The 19,921-nt window shown below is 44.5% G+C and overlaps 1 protein-coding gene across 2 annotated transcripts in view; it reads left to right on the forward strand.

The window, feature by feature from the left end:
- LOC133137485 (tensin-3-like) overlaps positions 1-7,975 on the forward strand; it is a 49,123-nt gene extending 41,148 nt beyond the window's left edge. For both annotated transcript variants that reach the window (XM_061255798.1, XM_061255799.1), the window contains exons 18-27: positions 454-818; positions 1,567-1,653; positions 1,926-2,057; positions 2,587-2,682; positions 3,278-3,355; positions 4,429-4,506; positions 5,033-5,201; positions 5,661-5,729; positions 5,978-6,007; positions 6,284-7,975. In XM_061255798.1, coding sequence (XP_061111782.1) covers positions 454-818; positions 1,567-1,653; positions 1,926-2,057; positions 2,587-2,682; positions 3,278-3,355; positions 4,429-4,506; positions 5,033-5,201; positions 5,661-5,729; positions 5,978-6,007; positions 6,284-6,428 — 1,249 coding nt within the window. In that variant the 3' untranslated portion in view covers positions 6,429-7,975. The remainder of the gene's footprint in view (positions 1-453; positions 819-1,566; positions 1,654-1,925; positions 2,058-2,586; positions 2,683-3,277; positions 3,356-4,428; positions 4,507-5,032; positions 5,202-5,660; positions 5,730-5,977; positions 6,008-6,283) is intronic.
- Positions 7,976-19,921: the final 11,946 nt, after the last annotated feature.

Genomic DNA, 19,921 nt, shown 5'->3' on the forward strand with positions numbered 1-19,921 from the left:
TGTTGTGTGTGTGCGTGTGTGTGTGTGTGTGTGTGTTGAGGTATCTGATTGGACGGCCCTCTCCCTGTTGTGTGTGTGTGTGTGTGTGTGTGTGTGTGTGTTGAGGTATCTGATTGGACGGCCCTCTCCCTGTGTGTGCGTGAGTGTGTGTGTGGGTGTTGAGGTATCTGATTGGATGGCCCTCTCCCTGTGTGTGCGTGTGTGTGTGTGTGTTGAAGTATCTGATTGGACGGCCCTCTCCCTGTTGTGTGTGTGCGTGTGTGTGTGTGTGTGTGTGTGTGTTGAGGTATCTGATTGGACGGCCCTCTCCCTGTGTGTGCGTGTGTTTGTGTGTGTGTGTTGAGGTATCTGATTGGACGGCCCTCTCCCTGTGTGTGCGTGTGTGTGTGTGTGTGTGTGTGTGTGTATGTGTTGAGGTATCTGATTGGACGGCCCTCTCCCTGTGTGTGGCAGCTTCTCTTCAGGACAGTCCTGGAACACGCCCCTCAGCCGCCAGTCCTCCCAGTCACCCCCGCAGTCATACCCGGTCCGCCTGGGCAACAGCCCCCCCAGAGGGCCGCAGAGGGGCGGCTGGTTCGGGCTGGAGGATCGGGACGGGTGCCAGGGGGACGCTGCCCCGGTGCAGGGGCTCCTGCTGCAGGTGGGGCCCCCCCTGCCGGAGAAGCGCAGGGTCTCGGAGGGGGAGCGGTCGCTGCGGTCCGTGTCCCCCTGTCTCAGCGGGTTCTCCAGCCCCCACAGCGGGAGCACCACCAGCCTGCCCTTCCCCAACCTGTCTGAGGCCTCCACCCGCGCCACCGACACCCCCTCGCCCATCCTAGGTACGGCCCTGCCGCCTGCTCCTGGACCTTCTGGTCTTCTCCTGGACCTGCTGGTCTTTTACCTGGACCTGCTGGTCTTCTCCTGGACCTGCTGGTCTTTTACCTAGACCTGCTGGTCTTCTCCTGGACCTGCTGGTCTTTTACCTGGACCTGCTGGTCTTTAACCTGGACCTGCTGGTCTTTTACCTGGACCTGCTGGTCTTTAACCTGGACCTGCCGGTCTTTTACCTGGACCTGTTGGTCTTTAACCTGGACCTGCTGGTCTTTAACCTGGACCTGCTGGTCTTCTCCTGGACCTGCTGGTCTTTAACCTGGACCTGCTGGTCTTTTACCTGGACCTGCTGATCTTCTACCTGGACCTGCTGGTCTTTTACCTGGACCTTCTGGTCTTCTCCTGGACCTGCTGGTCTTTAACATGGACCTGCTGGTCTTTAACATGGACCTGCTGGTCTTTTACCTGGACCTTCTGGTCTTCTCCTGGACCTGCTGGTCTTTAACCCTAGGGATGGAAGAGAAACCAAAAGCTGCTTTCACGAAATCAAAAAGGGTGGAGCCATCTTATAATAGCAGTGACTCACTTATTCTAACCGATCACTGCTCTCTGCTATAGACAGCAAAACCTTTTAATTATTCTGAGGATTTGTTGGTTGCCATCCTCTAAATATGTTTTATATCTTCTATAACTTTTTTGGGAAATATTTGTGTGAATGGAGGAGATTGATGTAATTTTGCTTTTAATCTGTTCCAGATCTGCTTGATGGCAGGCAGGCAACAGTGAAATTTGTGCAGGACACCTCAAAGTTTTGGTACAAGCCAGAAATCTCAAGAGACCAGGGTAAATAATACTGTGGATCTTTCCACAGATTACTTTATTACAATAAGTGGTTTAACTGCAGTATCAGATAGAATAGTCTTCTACAATCAATATTGTTGATACTATATCTCATGTCATATGCCATTTTGATGTTAGTTACCAATATTAACTTTGAAGATTCACCAGTGGAAATGACATTACTGGAAAGGCTCTACATCTCTTTCAAACTTGGCTGAAGGCCTTTGGAGAGGACAGAGGACAGTATACTCACATAGACTCCGGTCTCTCCCCAGCGATCGCGGTCCTGAAGGACAGAGAGCCAGGCTCGTTCATCGTTAGGGACAGTCACTCGTTCCGGGGGGCCTACGGACTGGCCATGAAGGTGGCCACGCCTCCCCCCTCTGTTCTCCAGCAGAGCAGGAAAGGTGGGTGACTCTCCTGGAGGGGGGCTCAAGTTTTCAGTGACTGTTCTCTCTGTGTAGGGTGACCAGATTCCCTGCAGTACCCTGTGCATAACGCAATGAGAGACCGCAGCAAGGGAAATTAGAGCAGAGCCTTAAAAAAACGGGATGTCTGATCACCCTATGTCTGTGTCTCCAATGTGTCAGCAGAGAATTGGAGGACTTGATAGTACTGAGCGAAAACTGATAGCGCCCCCTTTGTCCTGGGAGGGTAACCTTTGGCTCACCTACCCGGGGCACGTCTGAGTCATTTTGTGAAGGCACAAAGACAATGCTATAATATCCCCTATGAACGTGGAAATGGCCTGAACATACAAATCCCTATGTGTGCTTCCCCTCCTGGGTGTGTTTTTCTTAATTTAGCAGACTGTTCTTAGGCAGACAGCATGCATAGGGATTTGGGAAAGGTCAGGAATGCTGTGGTTGATGTCTCTTCAGTGACCCATAATATTGTGCTCCTATTGTGCGTCTCGCCCTTGCTTGTCTCTGATAGGTGGAGACCTGTCCAACGAGCTGGTTAGACACTTCCTGATTGAGTGCACACCTAAAGGAGTGAGGCTGAAGGGCTGTCCCAATGAGCCCTACTTCGGTAAGTGTGTGTGTGTTTGCATTTGTGTGTGTGTGTGTTTGTGTTTGCGTGTGTTTGTGTGTGTGTGTGTGTGTGTGTGTCATGTGGTATGTGTTGAAGGGGGATTTTAGCACTTACTTCAGTAGTCAAACTGTTTGCTCACACCAGGGTGGAGGTACATTATAGTGCTGTATCAAAAGGAATCTCAGGTGGACTGTGTTGCCACACTGGTGTGGAAGGTGGCCCCCTTGTGGACAGGACATGTACTGTTTACCCTGTCAAGCTAGAACAGTGGAAAACACTTTTTCAAGTTGAAATACATTTAGTAGAATGCATTGATGTTGGTTTTATGGTTAAATAATTAATATATGGAATGCATGAATGTATAGTAAATATTCTCTTAAATGCTTCTCTATAGCATTGCTTTTGTCAAAATGTTATAAAAACATTTATAGTCATGTACCTTCAGCTGTGTCCATGTTTTGCTGTATATTACTGTACATATCTGTTTGTTTATTTGTCTATAAGATAAAGTGAATCACTGTGTGTGTGTGTGTGTGTGTGTGTGTGTGCGTGTGCGTGTGCATGTGCGTGTGTGTGTGTGTGTGTTTTGCAGGCAGCCTCACAGCCTTGGTTTGTCAGCATTCAATCACTCCCCTAGCCCTGCCCTGCAAGCTCATCATACCAAGTACAGGTAACAACACCACCTGTGATGACCTCATCACCATCATCATTACTGTCATCATCTCCACCATCACTATCATCATCATCATCAACACCACCACCATCATTCCGTGAAAAATCAGGTGTGAGAGTTCACCACTCCAATTTAGCTCAAACTTTGTGTAAATGTTTTTCAATAAAGAACATCCAAGTAATTTGCCTCATTGGATTCGTAAGTCTCTAGAGATATTGGCTCTTAAAACAGGGGCGGGGTGGTGCCTGAATGTCCTGGTGGTACTTGCAGGTGGAAATTGGGGTTTCTGTCTCTTTGTAATTATCAAAACATGCCAAGACATAGCAGTAACAACTCAATTTTCGGACATAAGTAGGCCAATTATACCTTTTGAAATATACAAACCTTATACCTTGCCAACTACTAGGTTGAATTTGCAACACTTTGTCATTGTCTGACCGGACCCAAATTTGGCATTATATAATTTTTGAATAAATTCTCTATTTGACTTCATTTTCATAACCGAAATATGAACTCATCATAGAAGTTTGGAAGTCATACACTAAGTGGTGCTGTTGTAGTAAGCCATCAAATATATAAAATTGCCAAGTGGCACGATTTACCATTTATGAATGACCATAACTTTTTCCTAAGCAGTATTATGAAAACGGGTTCATAATCTGAAACTAGGCAGAAAATTGTGGTTTTTAGGTTTTTCCCTGCTTTAATGCCAAAGATATGATGCTCCAAAATCGACACAAACCCCAAGTTGCACTCGCAAGTGACTTTTTGGGTACCACCCCCCCACTTTAAGAGCCAATATCTCTGGAACGAAAAATCCAATGACGTTATGTTTTGGATGTTCTTTATTGCTAATATATAGCATTTACACAAAGTTTGAGCAAAATTAGAGTGGTGAACTCCCACACCTCAGCAGATGTTCTCATCCAGATTAATTTACCCAGATTAAATGTTTATACAATATCTATTTATACAGTATTTACTGAAGCTAAATGCTGTACAGGTCCCCTAACCCCTGTGCTCCTAGTAAGCCCCTGTTTCTCAGTGCGCTTTTCTCTCCTGCTGCTCAGATCCCCTGGAGGACTTGAGAGAGACCCCTCCTCCAACCATCTCCAACTCTGCTGCTGAGCTCCTGAAGCAGGGAGCCGGTACGCCCCGCCCCAGCCCCCAAAACACATTACACTCATTCAGCAAACACTTTCACCCAGTGACTTACACACACTACCTCTTTCTGCCGTGTCATGTCACGAGAGTCATAAAACCATGACTACCAGTAAGAAACAGTGAGGAGCCAATGTTGCCAATAAGACAATGTGATACTGCTTGCTTCTGAGATGACAGGTATTACCATACATCACCGCTACTCAACTCCACATCCTGCGAGTCGCAGTGTCTGCAGGTATTTGCTCCTACCGTGTGCTATACCACCTGATTTCACTAATTATTTCACCTGCTTTGTTCAGATAATAAGCTAATTAGTGAAAACAGGTGGTTTCAGACGAGTTGAGTAGCACTCACAGAGTAAAACCCGGAACAGCTGTCCATGTTCCAGCTTTGGAAGGGTTCTCAGTTTTACTGGGTGACTTATCCAGCTAGCTCAGGACTCCTGGTTTGTGATGCAGTTCCCTGGTAAAAGGTCTGTTTGTAAGGCTCGTCACCCCTCCCTTTGTTTAGCCTGTAACGTGTGGTTCCTGGGCTCCCTGGAGATGGAGTCACTGACAGGCCACCAGGCCATTCAGAAGGCCACCAGCATGACCCTGAACATGGACCCGCCTCCAATCTCCACAGTGGTGCACTTCAAAGTGTCAGCACAGGGGATCACCCTCACCGACAACCAGAGGAAGTAAGCCTGTGTTCACCGGAAATTACTCACATTGCCCAATTACACGCATTGATATGTATCCAGTCTGCGGAAAATTTAACAGGCAGATATATTTAAATACTCCTGCACATCCCTGATCATTTTCAACATCCATCAGAAAACAGAAATAGAATCTTATGAAAGGAGAATTTGTTTTGATTATTGGCAGTAATCATTCTTTTAAAATGGTACAGAATTTGCAGAAATGACTGGTGTGCTGGTTCCCAAATGGAAGGAAGTCTTTGCTTAAATATGTTCCGTAAAATAAAGGACAGAGCTTTTTGCGATTCGGTTGAATTATCTCCTCCTCGCCTATATTCATTTCAAAGTAAGAGTGAACTAGGATCAGGTTTCTCCTGTATATATTATATCCCTATCCCTTGTCACCCGAATGGCCAAACTGATCCCAGATCAGCACTCTGATCAGTTCCCTCTTTACAGGCTGTTCTTCCGAAGACACTACGCTGTCAGCACCGTCATATTCTGCGCTTTGGACCCTCAAGACAGGAAGTAAGTGAAACTTCAAACATTAAATAACTGAGATATAACAGCTGAAACATATTTAGTCCTCAGTTCTCTTTTTCTGTACATAGACTGTTCTTTTTCTGTACGTATTGAGCCCAGCTATCGTAGTAATGTGCAGTAGTAAATCACTTTGAGAGGAAAGAGAACTGGGGATTGACTAAGCAGAAGCCTCATATAACAAATTGTGTCATATAACAAACTGTAAATAACAATGTCCTTGTTTTCTCAATTAGATGGAGGCGAAATAGCATCTCCTCAGCAAAGTAAGTCTACATTTTCACTCGGAAGATGAATAATTAGATATCTTGATCGCTTGATCAAAACATTTACTCTGTATGTTCAAATCTCTCTTTCATCATTGCCTTTTTTTCTACTCTAACCTAACTACCTTACTTTATCTACTTACCTATATTATCCCCAACTGTAAATAGCAGCATTAGCATTTGCGTTTTATTGGTCGCTTGTGATAAATAGCCGAACTGTAAATAGTAGCATTGGCATTTGCGTTTTATTGATCGCTGGTGTTCACTCCGCTCCAGGATTTTCGGCTTCGTGGCACGCAAGTCCGGCAGCGGCATGGAGAACGTGTGCCATCTCTTCGCCGAACACGACCCCGAGCAGCCGGCCAGCGCCATCGTCAACTTCGTCTCCAAGGTGATGATCGGCTCCCATAAGACCAAGTAGACCCCTCCTGCCCCCTGCTGGTGTGAACTGCAACTGCAGCTGAGTCGGACCGGAGCCTCTGCAAAGCAATGCGGCGCATCGTGACTGTACCGCGACAATGCCGGCGAAAAAAGACCCGTTGTACACCACAACGGTGATTTGGACAACGTCAATTCTGTCGTCGCCACAAAATCATTGGTGGTGAGAGAATGTAAGGTTACGTCAAATATGCCTTTTTCTTCAAATTTCAAAAGAAAAAACATTGACTTCCGGTGCCATCATCTTAGTTTATTGAAACGTCATCGTATTCTGTGCACTTAAAACACAGTTCGGCCTGCAGTAAAAGTCAAATCTGCCAAAACTGGCCTAAAAAGTGCCTGTTGCCTGCCCATGGCACTGAACTATCCCTTATATAGAGATAGGTTCAGTGAACAGCCTACATTTAATCAGGTGAGATGCGTAGTCATGATTTCATGGTTTTCATTCATATTTATGCTCCATTTAAAATGAATTATGAACTAAATAGTATATGCTATTTTAAGTGTTTTGTATGCCTTAATATTTTGAAGGCTTCGCATTGTACACTGAGCATGTTGCTTTCAGGCCTTGTAAAATATGACTGTATTAAATTTATGTGGTATTAAATGCTGTTTCTATTTAGTTCACTTCAAAATTGTGTGTGTGTGTGTGTGTGTGTGTGTGTGTGTGTGTGTGTGTGTGTGTGTGTGTGTGAAAGCTGCATTGTGTAAATATCTTATGAAAGTCAATGCGCCTTTTTTGATTGATTATGTCATTTTTTTGTATGTGCCGTTTGTGCTACAAAGGATAATACAAAACATTTTATTTTATTATGCTTTTCAAATGTTCTGTGGAAATGTGTGTGAAAGCATGCATACTGTCACATAATGCATTTAGAGAGTATATTATATGTGTATGGATACTTATTGTCAGGAATATTTTTGTATTTACATGACAACTATTTTTTACATTTTTACAAAATCTTAATATATTTTATAATTACAGTACATTACACAGTACATGTTGTTTATATAGCATATCTACATAAGGTATATATTCATATAGGCGAGCCATGCACAATTAAACATTCACATACGTATGTATCATATTTGTTTGCTCAATTAAATGCTGTATGGTCTCAAGTATTTCCCTGTTATCATAATGCCATTATTGTGTATTACAGTGTTAAACAGTTTTATAACATATTTGTCCTCTTTTGTGTCGAGATTTGAAAGGAAACTTCCTCAAAGGCCTCTGAAAGTAATGTCATCTCTGTTGCGTTTTCAGAAATGCAGTCTTCTTGGCATCTCTGCGTGTCACTGTGCATGCCTGGAAAGATTTTATTAAAACAATGACCATGTTCTGGCCATCTGTTTATTTATGAGTATTGTTCATGTTATGCTGTTTATAGTTATTTCCATATTGTGTATCGTGATATGCCTACCTGTAAAAATGTTTGTATTTTTCACTGTATAAATGTATGATGCATTGCATTCTGTACCACAAACATACAAGCTATTTCAAAGACAATAAAACTACATTTTATGTAATTTCCTGTTTATTCCTTGTTTCTTTCATTGCACTGTACAGTAATTGTGCCTATGTATAAGGTAGGGATTGACAACTCTTGTCCTGGCAGGCCAGTGCGTATGGAGGATTTTGCAGTCACCAGTTACCCTGGCTCAATCAGTTAATTAGCCATATGCACCGTGACCGATTCACCCATCAGTTGGACCATAATAAAATGCTACGAGACAAGAACATTTATCAGCTGCTCTTTATATCACAGAATGTGGCTATAAAAGACAGACCAAATTATTGGGCTAATTAAAGGTACAATAAATACGATTTTTGTATTAAAACATACTACAAGACCATTGTAAATCCCTTCCTAACGTAGCAACGTTTATCTAAACAAACAGTGGCGCGTTTGAACATCGTGTTGCAAACCGTGGGCGGACTGACTGACGTAGCACGGGTTGCGCCTACGCCGTCTGAGAAGTCCTTCAATGGCAGTCGGAGGATTGCCGGTCCGATCCCCCGCCTGGGCTGTGTCGAAGTGTCCCTGAGCAAGACACCTAACCCCCAAATGCTCCTGACGAGCTGGTCGGCGCCTTGCATGGTGGCCAGTCGCCGTCGGTGTGTGAGTGTGTGTATGAATGTAAAAAAAAAGAACAAAAAAGAAAGAAAAAAGAGAAGTCCTTCAACGGGCTTTAAAGCATAAGCTTACGTCATTATTGCTTCGGGCTGCACCCCCAACACACCCACCAAATGGGAACAAACATACCTCAAAACCTGTTCCAAAACATTGCACATTGTCGGGAGGAAACATATTGTTCCACACAGAAACCGTAGCAAAACATTTTCAGATTGAACATGTCCCAGCAAACACACAGCTCTCCATGGCACTGAGTTCCACTACTCCGTGCACAGCTGTGTGGTGACCTGACCGATTCTGACAGGCAGAGGGCGCTCTTCGGCTACACTTCAGTTGGCGTTCCCAACTTTTCATGTTTGAGAAGTTTAAACCCTTAACTGCAAGATCCGCCGGTTTTATCACAGATTCTGACCTTGCAAAAAATGTTTGGTTGTGTGAATGTATGAACATTTCATGAAATGCATTGAGCATTTCGTTAAAGCACAAACATTTAGCTGAATGTACCAATCATTTTTACAGGTTTTGTAGTTTTAGCTAAATATTTCATTAAGATTAATTTAGGAGTGTAGTAGCAATAAAAAATAGATAATACATAATACACCCAGTTATGCAATCAGCTGTTCACAATACAGTTTGACGGTCCATGAATAAAAAATAAATAAAAAACATTTCCACACAGCAAAACTTATATTTAACCCTGGGAAATTATATGTCTGTTTATAAGATCTGTGATTTCATAGAACATAAAACTAAAGGCTTGGGCTGAATGTGTGTCCAGTAGTAAGAACATTCCTCAGGTCAGTAGAATTGTAGGGATTGACTACTATTGTAAAGCACTGTATGTAATTTGGTGGTGGAGAGAGTATAAAAGCGATAATAAAACATAAAAGTGAGAGATAAAGTCTATATGAGGACCAGGGATGTGTGCACACACAAACACACACACACACACACACACACACACACACACACACACACACACACACTCACACGCACACACACTCTCTCTCTCTCTCTCTCTCCCTCTCTCTCTCTCTCTCTCTCACACACACACACAGACACACACTCACTGATTATCTCTCTCTCACACACACACACACTCACACATTATCTCTCTCTCTCTCTCTCTCTCACAGACACACACACACACACACACACACATACACACACTCACTCATTATCTCTCTCTCACACACACACACTCACACATGATCTCTCTCTCTCTCTCTCTCTCTCACACACACACACACACACACTCACACATTATCTCTCTCTCTCTCACACACACACACACTCACACATTGTCTCTCTCTCTCTCTCTCTCTCTCACACACACACACACACACAGACACACACTCATTATCTCTCTCACACACACACACTCACACATGATCTCTCTCTCTCTCTCACACACACACACACACACACACTCACACATTATCTCTCTCTCTCTCACACACACACACTCACACATTGTCTCTCTCTCTCTCTCTCTCTCTCTCTCTCTCTCTCTCACACACACACACACAGACACACACTCACTCCTTCTCTCTCTCTCTCTCTCTCTCTCTCTCTCTCTCTCTCACACACACACACACACACACACACACACAGACACACACCTTAGCGCTAGTGAAACACCTGCAGATCAGGGCTGCTCTGTGGCAGGTCCATGCACGCTGGCTCTGGGCTGCAGAATGGCAGGGCTGGGAGCGCGGCCCCTGCAGCGGCCGGCCCTGTGCTGAGACCCCCGGGGGAGGGGTGGAGGAAGTGAGGGTGCAGGTGTGGAGGGCCCCTCCCCCCTCCGACCCTAATGAGCCTGGACATCCGGACAGAACTGAGGGGAAGCTCCAGAGGCCCGGTGACGGACAGCCTCCGAGTGCGGGGGAAATCCTCCCCACGGAGCACCTGCTTTATTCTGGGTGCTGATTAGAGGGCACATGGACGTGTGTTTGAGATTTACGACTCGGGGTAAACTTGTGTAAAAAGAAGAAGGATCTGAGCACTGGGGCTGTTTCACCCACTGACTGAGATTGGATGCATACAACTACATTACATAGAGACTGTATGTATGTGTGTGTGTGTGTGTGTGTATGTGTGTACGTGTGTGTGTTTGTCTGTATGTGTGTGTGTGCATGCCTGCATGTGTGTGTATGTGTGTGCGTGAGTGTGTGTATGTGTGTGTGCATGTGTGCTTGCGTGCATGTGTATATGTGTGTTTGTGTGTGTGTGGGTGTATGCATGTGTGCGTGCTTGCATGTGTGTGTATATGTGCGTGTGAGTGTGTATATGTGTGTGTGAGTGTGTATGTGTATGTATGTGTGTGTGTGTGTGTGTGTGGGTGTATGCCTGTGTGTGTGTGTATATGTGTGTATGAGTGTGTGTATATGTGTGTATGAGTGTGTATGAGTGTGTGTATGTGTGTGTGTGTATATGTGTGTATGAGTGTGTGTATGTGTGTGTGCATATGTGTGTATGAGTGTGTATGAGTGTGTGTATATGTGTGTATGAGTGTGTGTATGTGTGTATGAGTGTGTGTATATGTGTGTATGAGTGTGTGTATATGTATGTATGTGTGTGTATATGTGTGTATGAGTGTGTGTGTGTGTGTATGAGTGTGTGTATGTGTGTGTGTGTATATGCGTGTATGAGTGTGAGTGTGTGTGTGTGTGTGTGTGTGTGCAGTAGATATACTGTATACATCCGTGTGTTCCCCCACACAGAGCTCACCTCAGGCCACCCCAGCAGAGTGAGAGCCGTAGAACAGACAGGGAGGTTTGCACATTCCAGTTACCCACAAGTTCAGACTAGGCCAATCAGCCACCATCCCTTTCATCTGCTATTTTTAACCCCGTTCATTTGTTTCTTCAGTTCAGGGACACACAATAGCCTCTTCTGATCTCTAATGAGGGGTGGCCCGTTTTCTCTGCTTCCCTTTCTTGAAAATCACTCTTTAAAGCCACCCGTACAGTATGTGCACAATGTAAGAAAATGCTTTTCCTTTTTATGAAAATAGAAAACAGCAAATACTACGAACAAAAATTAAAAATCAGCTCTGCTGTGCCCGTTGGCAATATATTGAAATAAAACAGAAGAAGAAAGTTGGGATACCCCCTGGTCAAAGTGTTAAAAGCTCTTGGTGAACAGCAGTTTAAAAAGTTTGAAAATAAACACGGCATCTTTCTGCAAATTTGAATTCATGATGCTATTTGTATTTATTGCAAAATAAGACAAAATCAGAAACTGAAGTGAATATGGCACATGTGCAAATGTATGGGAACCCTCAGTAACACCTACTTCGGCAAATCTGTAACAGCTACCAAACATTTCCTGTGGCTAGCTAAGCGTTTACATTCTCGCTCGAGGAATTTTTGATTCACTCACTCTTCCTTCTGAACTCTTCTGAAACAGAAATTCTTGCGGGGTTATTATCATGCACTGCACGGATTTTAAAAAATATTCAAGTCTGGGGACTGTGTCGGCCATTCCAGAACCTTCAGCGTTCTTTCCTGTAAATGATTCATGGTTGATTTTGAGGTATGCCTGGGACCATTGGCTCGCTGAAAGATCAATTTGTGGCTGAATTTGGACTTCCTGGTGGGAACCAAACCCAACGCTGGTGCGTGTGGCCAAAAAGCCAAAGTTTCTGTCCCAGACCATTTTTGAAAGCGTTTGAAAGCTGGTGTCGATCTGCCAAAGAAGGTATTACTGATGAGTTACAGAAAGGAAAGCAAAACACATTCATGTGCCATGTTCTCTCTATTATTCTGAATCTGAAATGAATGCAAATAAATAACAATAATGCATTAACATTTATATAATAGCATGAACTGTGTGGTTGGATCAACTTTTGTTCACTTACAGTTTCATAGTTACAGACACTTTGCCCAAACAAATGATTACAAATGATTATTGATAATATATAGCAGTATTTTCAGCTCTCCATGTTCTCTGAGGGAGAGGCCTGTTTGCTTTCTAAAGTTGGGTTCATCATTTATTTTTTCCTGTTCACTCAATTCTTTGAATGGCACATACAGGCTTAGCATTTTACACATTTACAGTATTTATGTAAATATGAATTGTACATTGTATTATGATAACTGACCCTTTACATTCTGCATAGGTAACACTTGCAGCACTGGCCAGCAGCAGACCTGGAATTCGTCACACATTTTGTTGAATCTGGAAAAATGTTTATTTCATTTATTTACCCTTTGTTCAATGAGGGTAGTGACATTGAGATTGCGAGCCCTGAGGCCTTTGGAAAAAACTCCACCGATCTCAGGGTCAAGAGCATTCCAGGGTACCTGCCCAATGCCACTGACTGACACTGTAGGTCTGAAGCTGAGTGTGCTCAAACAGGTGCACACTCTGGGGCAGGTACGCTGTGAGGTGTGTGTTCTGAGGTGTGTGTTCTGAGGCAGGTACACTGTGAGGTGTGTGTTCTGAGGCAGGTACACTGTGAGGTGTGTGTTCTGAGGTGTGTGCTCTCGGGCAGGTACACTGTGAGGTGTGTGCTCTCAGGCAGGTACACTGTGAGGTGTGTGCTCTCGGGCAGGTACACTGTGAGGTGTGTGCTCTGAAACCCTAGACCCGCTCATAGGCTGAAGGCGTAGCCTATGTGTGCTGAGGGCATATATGCGGTGAGGGCGTACATGCACTGTGCAGTGAGGGCATATATGTGGTGAGGGCGTACATGCACTGTGCAGTGAGGGCATATATGCGGTGAGGGCGTACATGCACTGAGGGTGTACGTGCGGTGAGAGCCGTAGGCTGAGGGGAGTAGGCTGTGGGACACCTGTTAGAATGCTGAGTGAAAACGTTCTGCCCTCGGGACAGGGTGCAGACTGGACTTTTCCACAGCGTCACACCTGCGTGAAGCCACCCACGTCCCTGCCTCCCTGACACCAGAGCCCGGCTGGGGGCGGGGGCGGGATGGGGCCATGGGTGGAGACCTGAACGCTCCCCAATTAAGAGTCGGGAAGCGGCAGGAAGGATTAGCGGCCACGCCTTGGAGAGAATGGAGAGGCTGCCGAGCCGGAGCTCCGCGGCGGGGGCTGGGGTGATTGTGTGGGGTATGACATCATCGCTTTAATACCTTCTCTCTCTGTTTCTGGTTACACCTCACTAGCCCCGCCCGCTAAGCCGGAGCGCACCTATCTCAACTGCGGTTATGAAGTTTACCAAACGGTTCAGAGCAGGGCCCAGTCCGTTACAAGCTTTTGTTCAGACTTCTGTTTTTAATTGTTTCATTAGCACAGTTATATCGTGAGCTGACATTTGTATGAGGAACTACTACAGCTGCAGACTGCAAGCGTATCCAAAAGATTTTACCGTGTAGAGGAGTGAACAGCCTTGTTCATAGCGCTGTCAGATGACTAAACCTAAGCTAATTGGTTCGAATAAAAACCAGCACCCAGAATGTACGCCTCTGGTTTAGAGGCAACTTACGGTGCTCCAAGTAAAAATGTAGCAAAAGGCAGATAAATGCTTCATGCTGAACATACCCCTGATGAAGAGAGATCAGTGGAGACTTTAATGATTTGACTGCACAAGGATGTCGACAGTCCAATCGGAAGAGATCCAGTCAGAAGCTAAACTGGCGTAGGAATAAGACGAGCTCATAAAATCACATGTCCAAATGAGCAATGTAGAAACACTTTGTTCTGCAATCCATGCTATACACATACATTATAATCATTAGTATGCCAGGTTAAAATCACTGTACTCTAAAGCCAACAGAAATAAACCACTATCTCCTCAACCAGCGCTGTTACAAACACGACCATGCTATACACATACATTATAATCATTAGTACGGCTACAAGCGTGTGAAGTTTAAAGATACATGTGAAAAGTGATTGGAGGGGAGGTGAAGCCAGTGCTGGGCTGGCCTGCACCCTGAGAGTAGCCCGCAGCAGCCACGGGTCTCCTCTTAGCCTGTACGCCACACCAGATCTGCGCAGATTAGCAGCGGCCCAAACCCCTGCAGAATGCGCTATTGTTCCGCGAATGTCGTCGCTTTCCACGCCGCTTCAGATCTCTCCAAACATTCCCTGGGCATGACTGGGGCTCCGGATTATTTCCTATTTTTAGCCACCGGATTGAGCCGAGGTTGTGATGGAATACCGCAGGTATTCAGGTGGATTAGGCGAGCCGGCGTGTGCGTATGTTTTTGTTTCCACCGATTACCCCGGCTACATGAGCTAACTGCCTGCGTGCACCTGCGCTGGCTCACTCGGAGATTGCAGTAGTACAGTAAAACGTTTCATATAGGGGCACGCAAACAGTCTGTGGGAATCATTCGTGCATCAGGAAATTCTGCTAAAATGTCAGGCAGTGTAAATATAAAGGTATGTAATTAATGCCAGGGGTCTTGAGTAAAACCAATTCCACCCCCCCCCTCCCCAAATCTAGATCATGGACTGAAGTAAAAAAATAACTCTTCTGGGTTTTTTCTCAGTTCAGCTATCTGGCTAACTCAGTAATCCCGCTTTGTGCAACAGCGCCCAGTTGGAAAAACAGAAACATATAATATATAGGCTCTCTTTACTTTCCCTCTGAGTTGAATCAGGTGTTTAACGCTTGGCTGGTCCAAAGGCTATTACCTACAACTGCCTTCCTCTGTCAAGCCACCTTCAAACCCTGCAATACAGCCTCAAACAGGAGAATGTCAACCAAGTGTATCCAAAACCTGCAGCTGGAGGTTATGATGAATAGAGATTACTGTGGGAAAGCAAGTCCCGAGTATTGGAAGTGTCATTCTGCCGACATGAAGGACAACAAAGGCTGCAGGCCGAAACATCATTGCCTAATTAACCGCGAATAGCTGGTCATTAAGACAAGCTGAAAATAGAAAGTTTATGGGATTATGAGTGTGATGCCTGACAGAGCTTCTGTAGGCCAACCAGCGCTGTTACAAACACAATGCTGAACACTGGGCTTTCTGTTACAGGTTAGAATCACTGTACTCTAAAGCCAACAGAAATAAACCACTATCTCCTCGACCAGTGCTGTTACAAACACGACTGATCCCGCTGAATAATAGGCTTTCTGTTACAGGTTAAAATCACTTTACTCTAAAGCCAACAGAAATAAACCACTATCTCCTCGACCAGTGCCGTTACGAACACGACTGACCCCGCTGAACACTGGGCTTTCTGTTACAGGTTAAAATCACTGTACTCTAAAGCCAACAGAAATAAACCACTATCTCCACGACCAGTGCTGTTACAAACACGACTGACCCCGCTGAACACTGGGCTTTCTGTTACAGGTTAAAATCACTGTACTCTAAAGCCAACAGAAATAAACCACTATCTCCTCAACCAGCGCTGTTACAAACACGACCAACTCTGTTCAAGACTGGGGCTTTCTGTGACAGGTTAAATTCACTGCACTCCAAAGCCAACAGAAATAACATAAAATCAGATTTATTCATGCTGACTTTTTTGTCTCACCCTTAGAAAGTGAAATCCCTGGTAAGGCCTCTCTTGGCTTAATTTACACTTCTAACAGTGAGGAATTCTGTCAGACCCAATCAGGGGCGGAAAGTATTTTATATACATGCCTATGAAATATGCCGCAAATGTGTTTTCATCAGGTCAGTTGTCTCTATTTTGTTTTGCTTTTTGCATGGTTTACACATAGCTATGTCTCCATCATTTTGATTGTTTAAAGTTACATTTTTAGGAGATATTTGGTATTTTCTAACAAAAATAAACAAACGTGAGTGTATTTTCGTCCCAGTCTGAGTCGGATCTCTAGGAATTCAGGCTCCACCATGATTCCCAGAAACACATTCCTGCCTGAAACGCTTCTCTTTTTTAACACATAACGCTCGAGTTTTCCCAAGTTTATTTTGTCCCAGCCGTATGTTCTCCTCCTGAACAGAAGAGAGGAAGGGTGCCCTGAAATGACCGCAGGAATGCAGGAATGCAGGGATTCTGTGTCCCACCCAGGGGTTGAGACGGCCTCTTCTTAACATCCTGTAACAGGAGCTGGGAGTACAGTCGGTTTACACGGGAGCCCGGCCTACAATAACGCAGAGGAACACGGCGTATTCCCCAGGTGAACGCATGCAAAGAAAACACACAGTCCCACTTCTGCTCTGCTATATAGAGTGTGTGTAAGGTGATGCAAGGACGTGACACAGACACACACACACACACACATATGCATACACACACAAACACACACACACACACATATGCATACACACACAAACACACACACACACACACACGCATACATACACAAACACACACACACACACATATGCATACATACACACACACACACACACAGACATACACGTATGCAAATACACACACGCAGACACACACACACACATATGCATACATACACACACACACAGACATACACGTATGCATATACACACACGCAGACACACACACACACATATGCACACACACACACATTCACACACACACACACACACACACACACATATGCATACACATACACACACACACAGACACACACACTCTGTAGTTTCCAAGTCTCCAGGGAACTTTGTCACACACACTGATAACAGACCAGGGTCAAATGCATTGTAGAATACATTAACCCTTTAGATGCTGGTCAAATTTGAAGGTACTCCCGCAAATGGCTTTGACTGTTATTGAAAGTGACTGACAAAAGGCAAGCACGTGGAAGAAAGCACATTCTGTTCTGAATACTGGTGAAGATAATATTTATTTTCATGGAACCTGAAGGGATTTACTGGTGTTTAACAGGGTTAAACCGAAAAGTAATTAAAGTACTCACTTCACCCAAGTCTGGATGCAGCATATATACCTGGAACCTGAGCTGCTTCCTCCAGTAGACAAACCCTACAAAGCGCAAGAAAAAACGTGATAAATCTGCTTCAACGTAGCTCTCTGTCACATTACATTCTTCTCCTCTGGCAACTGCCAGTGAGTGGTCCTGTTAAATTTGTACTCTATCGCATGTTTAGGTTCCTGGAGTCTTTAGTCATCTGTGCATTTCATTCAAAAATAGTTACAAACAGCAAGTAAATACTAAGTAAATACTAAACAAAAAGACTGTTGGTATTTTTATTTTACCCCCAAATATTTGATAACAGCTGACCGTCAATTGGTTCATTTGTGCGGTGAAACTAAAGTTATCCATAAATATGCATATTTCCCTTTGTATACCCTGCGGAGTCCTGCATAATGCCCTCATAAGCCTAACATTAGTCAAATGGCCTGACATCAGCATTTTAATCGGGTCTGGCCCATTGTAGTGGAACTCAACAGGCGGTCATAAGATGGTCTCAGGTTTCAGGATGGGAGTGTCTGGGGATAAAGGGCTCATTCACAGTTGACCCTAATGATCACCCTCCAGCTCAGCCCGCTCCACACCCACAATGCACTGGGCATGGGGCAGGGGCCTCTCTTTATAGGTGCAAGTGGTTTTTGTTCCAAAAAGGTCCTCGTTTTCTGAGGTGGGAGATAAGTGCTCGAATGTATTGTGCACTACCTCAGTTCTAAAATTAGGCACTAACTGAGTTCTCCGATTAAGAGACCACTTGCGTTTTCCAAGGGAAATTTTCTCAAGATATTTAACCTACGGTCTCAGTTATATGCCAGTGTTTCTGAAAGATTTGGGTAGACTTTTGATATAAGGAGGAATTGGCTCCAAAACACGTTTGACAGTTTTGACACTTTAGTCAGATATCGTCATGGTGACAAACTGTCTCCATGCATGTCACAGTATATCCAGGTCTGAGGGTGAGCTCATTCTGGGGAACAGAGCCCTCTGTCACTGAAGAAAGACCAGGGCAAATGTATCTAGAACATTCTGTTCTCCTCCCCCAACATGCTTGTGTTCTGCTTCCTCCACATTTTCTAACAGGTTTCCATTCATGTCCGGGCTTATGTCAGCCACAGACCTCAGAGTTTGCGATCATCATTTTCAGTTTTCACGAAGCCAGAAAGGTTATCAGACTGACAAGTGCATGTTATTTGTGTGGATTGCTGGTTAGGAGTGACCATTGCCAGACCTTTATACAGTTTGTCACCTCTTTACTTTTCCAAGTTTGATGTGTCCTTTCATGTTTATAGATTTAACTTAGGTGCTCGGCGAGAGTGAACAAACAAAACCAAGGCAAACAAATGTTTATGGGAACCAATCCCCCTTCATTTGAATTGGCAGATGTGGAAAGCACTTCTAACCAGTTACCGGTCTATAATGTAATGGCATCCGCACACAGATGATCTATTCAGTTCTTCTGTGTCTCCACATACAGACATTAGGCTGCCTCTCTCTCTCTCAGCATATTTTACCATGTGAGCATACTCTTACTGAGCACTTTATTAGGAACACTTCACTAATACTAGGTAGGGCCTCTCTTTGCTCTCAGGACAGCCTCCACAATTCTTCGTGGCATGGATTTCACACGAAGTTGAAAACACTACATTCCATTGAGATTCTGTTCCATGTTGACATCATCGCATCACGCAATTTCTGCAGATTTGTCAGCTGGTCCCCATATGTCTACACCACAGTCACCAGCCTGGACTGTTGACACAAGGCCGGTTGGGTCCATGGATTCATGTTCTTGGCTGACACAAGTGGAACCCGGTGTATTCGTCTGCTGTTGTAGCCCATCCACCTCAAGGTTCAACGTCTTGTGCATTCTGAGACTATCCGAGTTACCGTAGCCTTTCTGCCAGCTCGAACCAGTCTGGCCATTCTCTGTTGACCTCTCCCATCAACAAGGCATTTCTGTATGCAAAACTGCTGCACACTGAACATTTTTTGTATTTCGCACAATTCTAAGCAAACTCTATTGTGTGTGAAAATACAGTACAGTAATACTCAAACCACCCTGTCTGGCACCAACAATCATGCCACAGTCACTTACATCACACACCCCCCCCCCCTTATGCATTGCACTGCTGCCACACAAATGGCTGATTAGATAGGAGTACAGGTGTTCCTAATGAAGTGCTCAGTGAGTGTATATAAAGGTGAGCTTGCAAGAAGAAAGAAGTGCAGAGAGCCATGGAAACAAACATTTGAAAGTTCACGTGATTGAGACTACCACAGACAAGCATTACTGTGCAGGAAAGGGCTATTAAATGTTGTGTCAGTCTTTGTAGGTGGTGTTGATAAAATTAGAAACTGTCAAGGTTCTTCAATAAAGTGGGTCTGCGTGCTTTTCTTTACTGCGTCATATAGTCTGAAAACCCTCCCATGCAGTCGGCAACTGTGCTCAGATCAGGAATTTCACAGGTTGTCAAAGGTCGTCGGCCTTTGTTCGGACAGCGGGTATATTAAACGCATGTACAATAATATCCTGTGTACG

Source organism: Conger conger, chromosome 9, assembly GCF_963514075.1.
Source record: "Conger conger chromosome 9, fConCon1.1, whole genome shotgun sequence".
Taxonomy (NCBI): domain Eukaryota; kingdom Metazoa; phylum Chordata; class Actinopteri; order Anguilliformes; family Congridae; genus Conger; species Conger conger.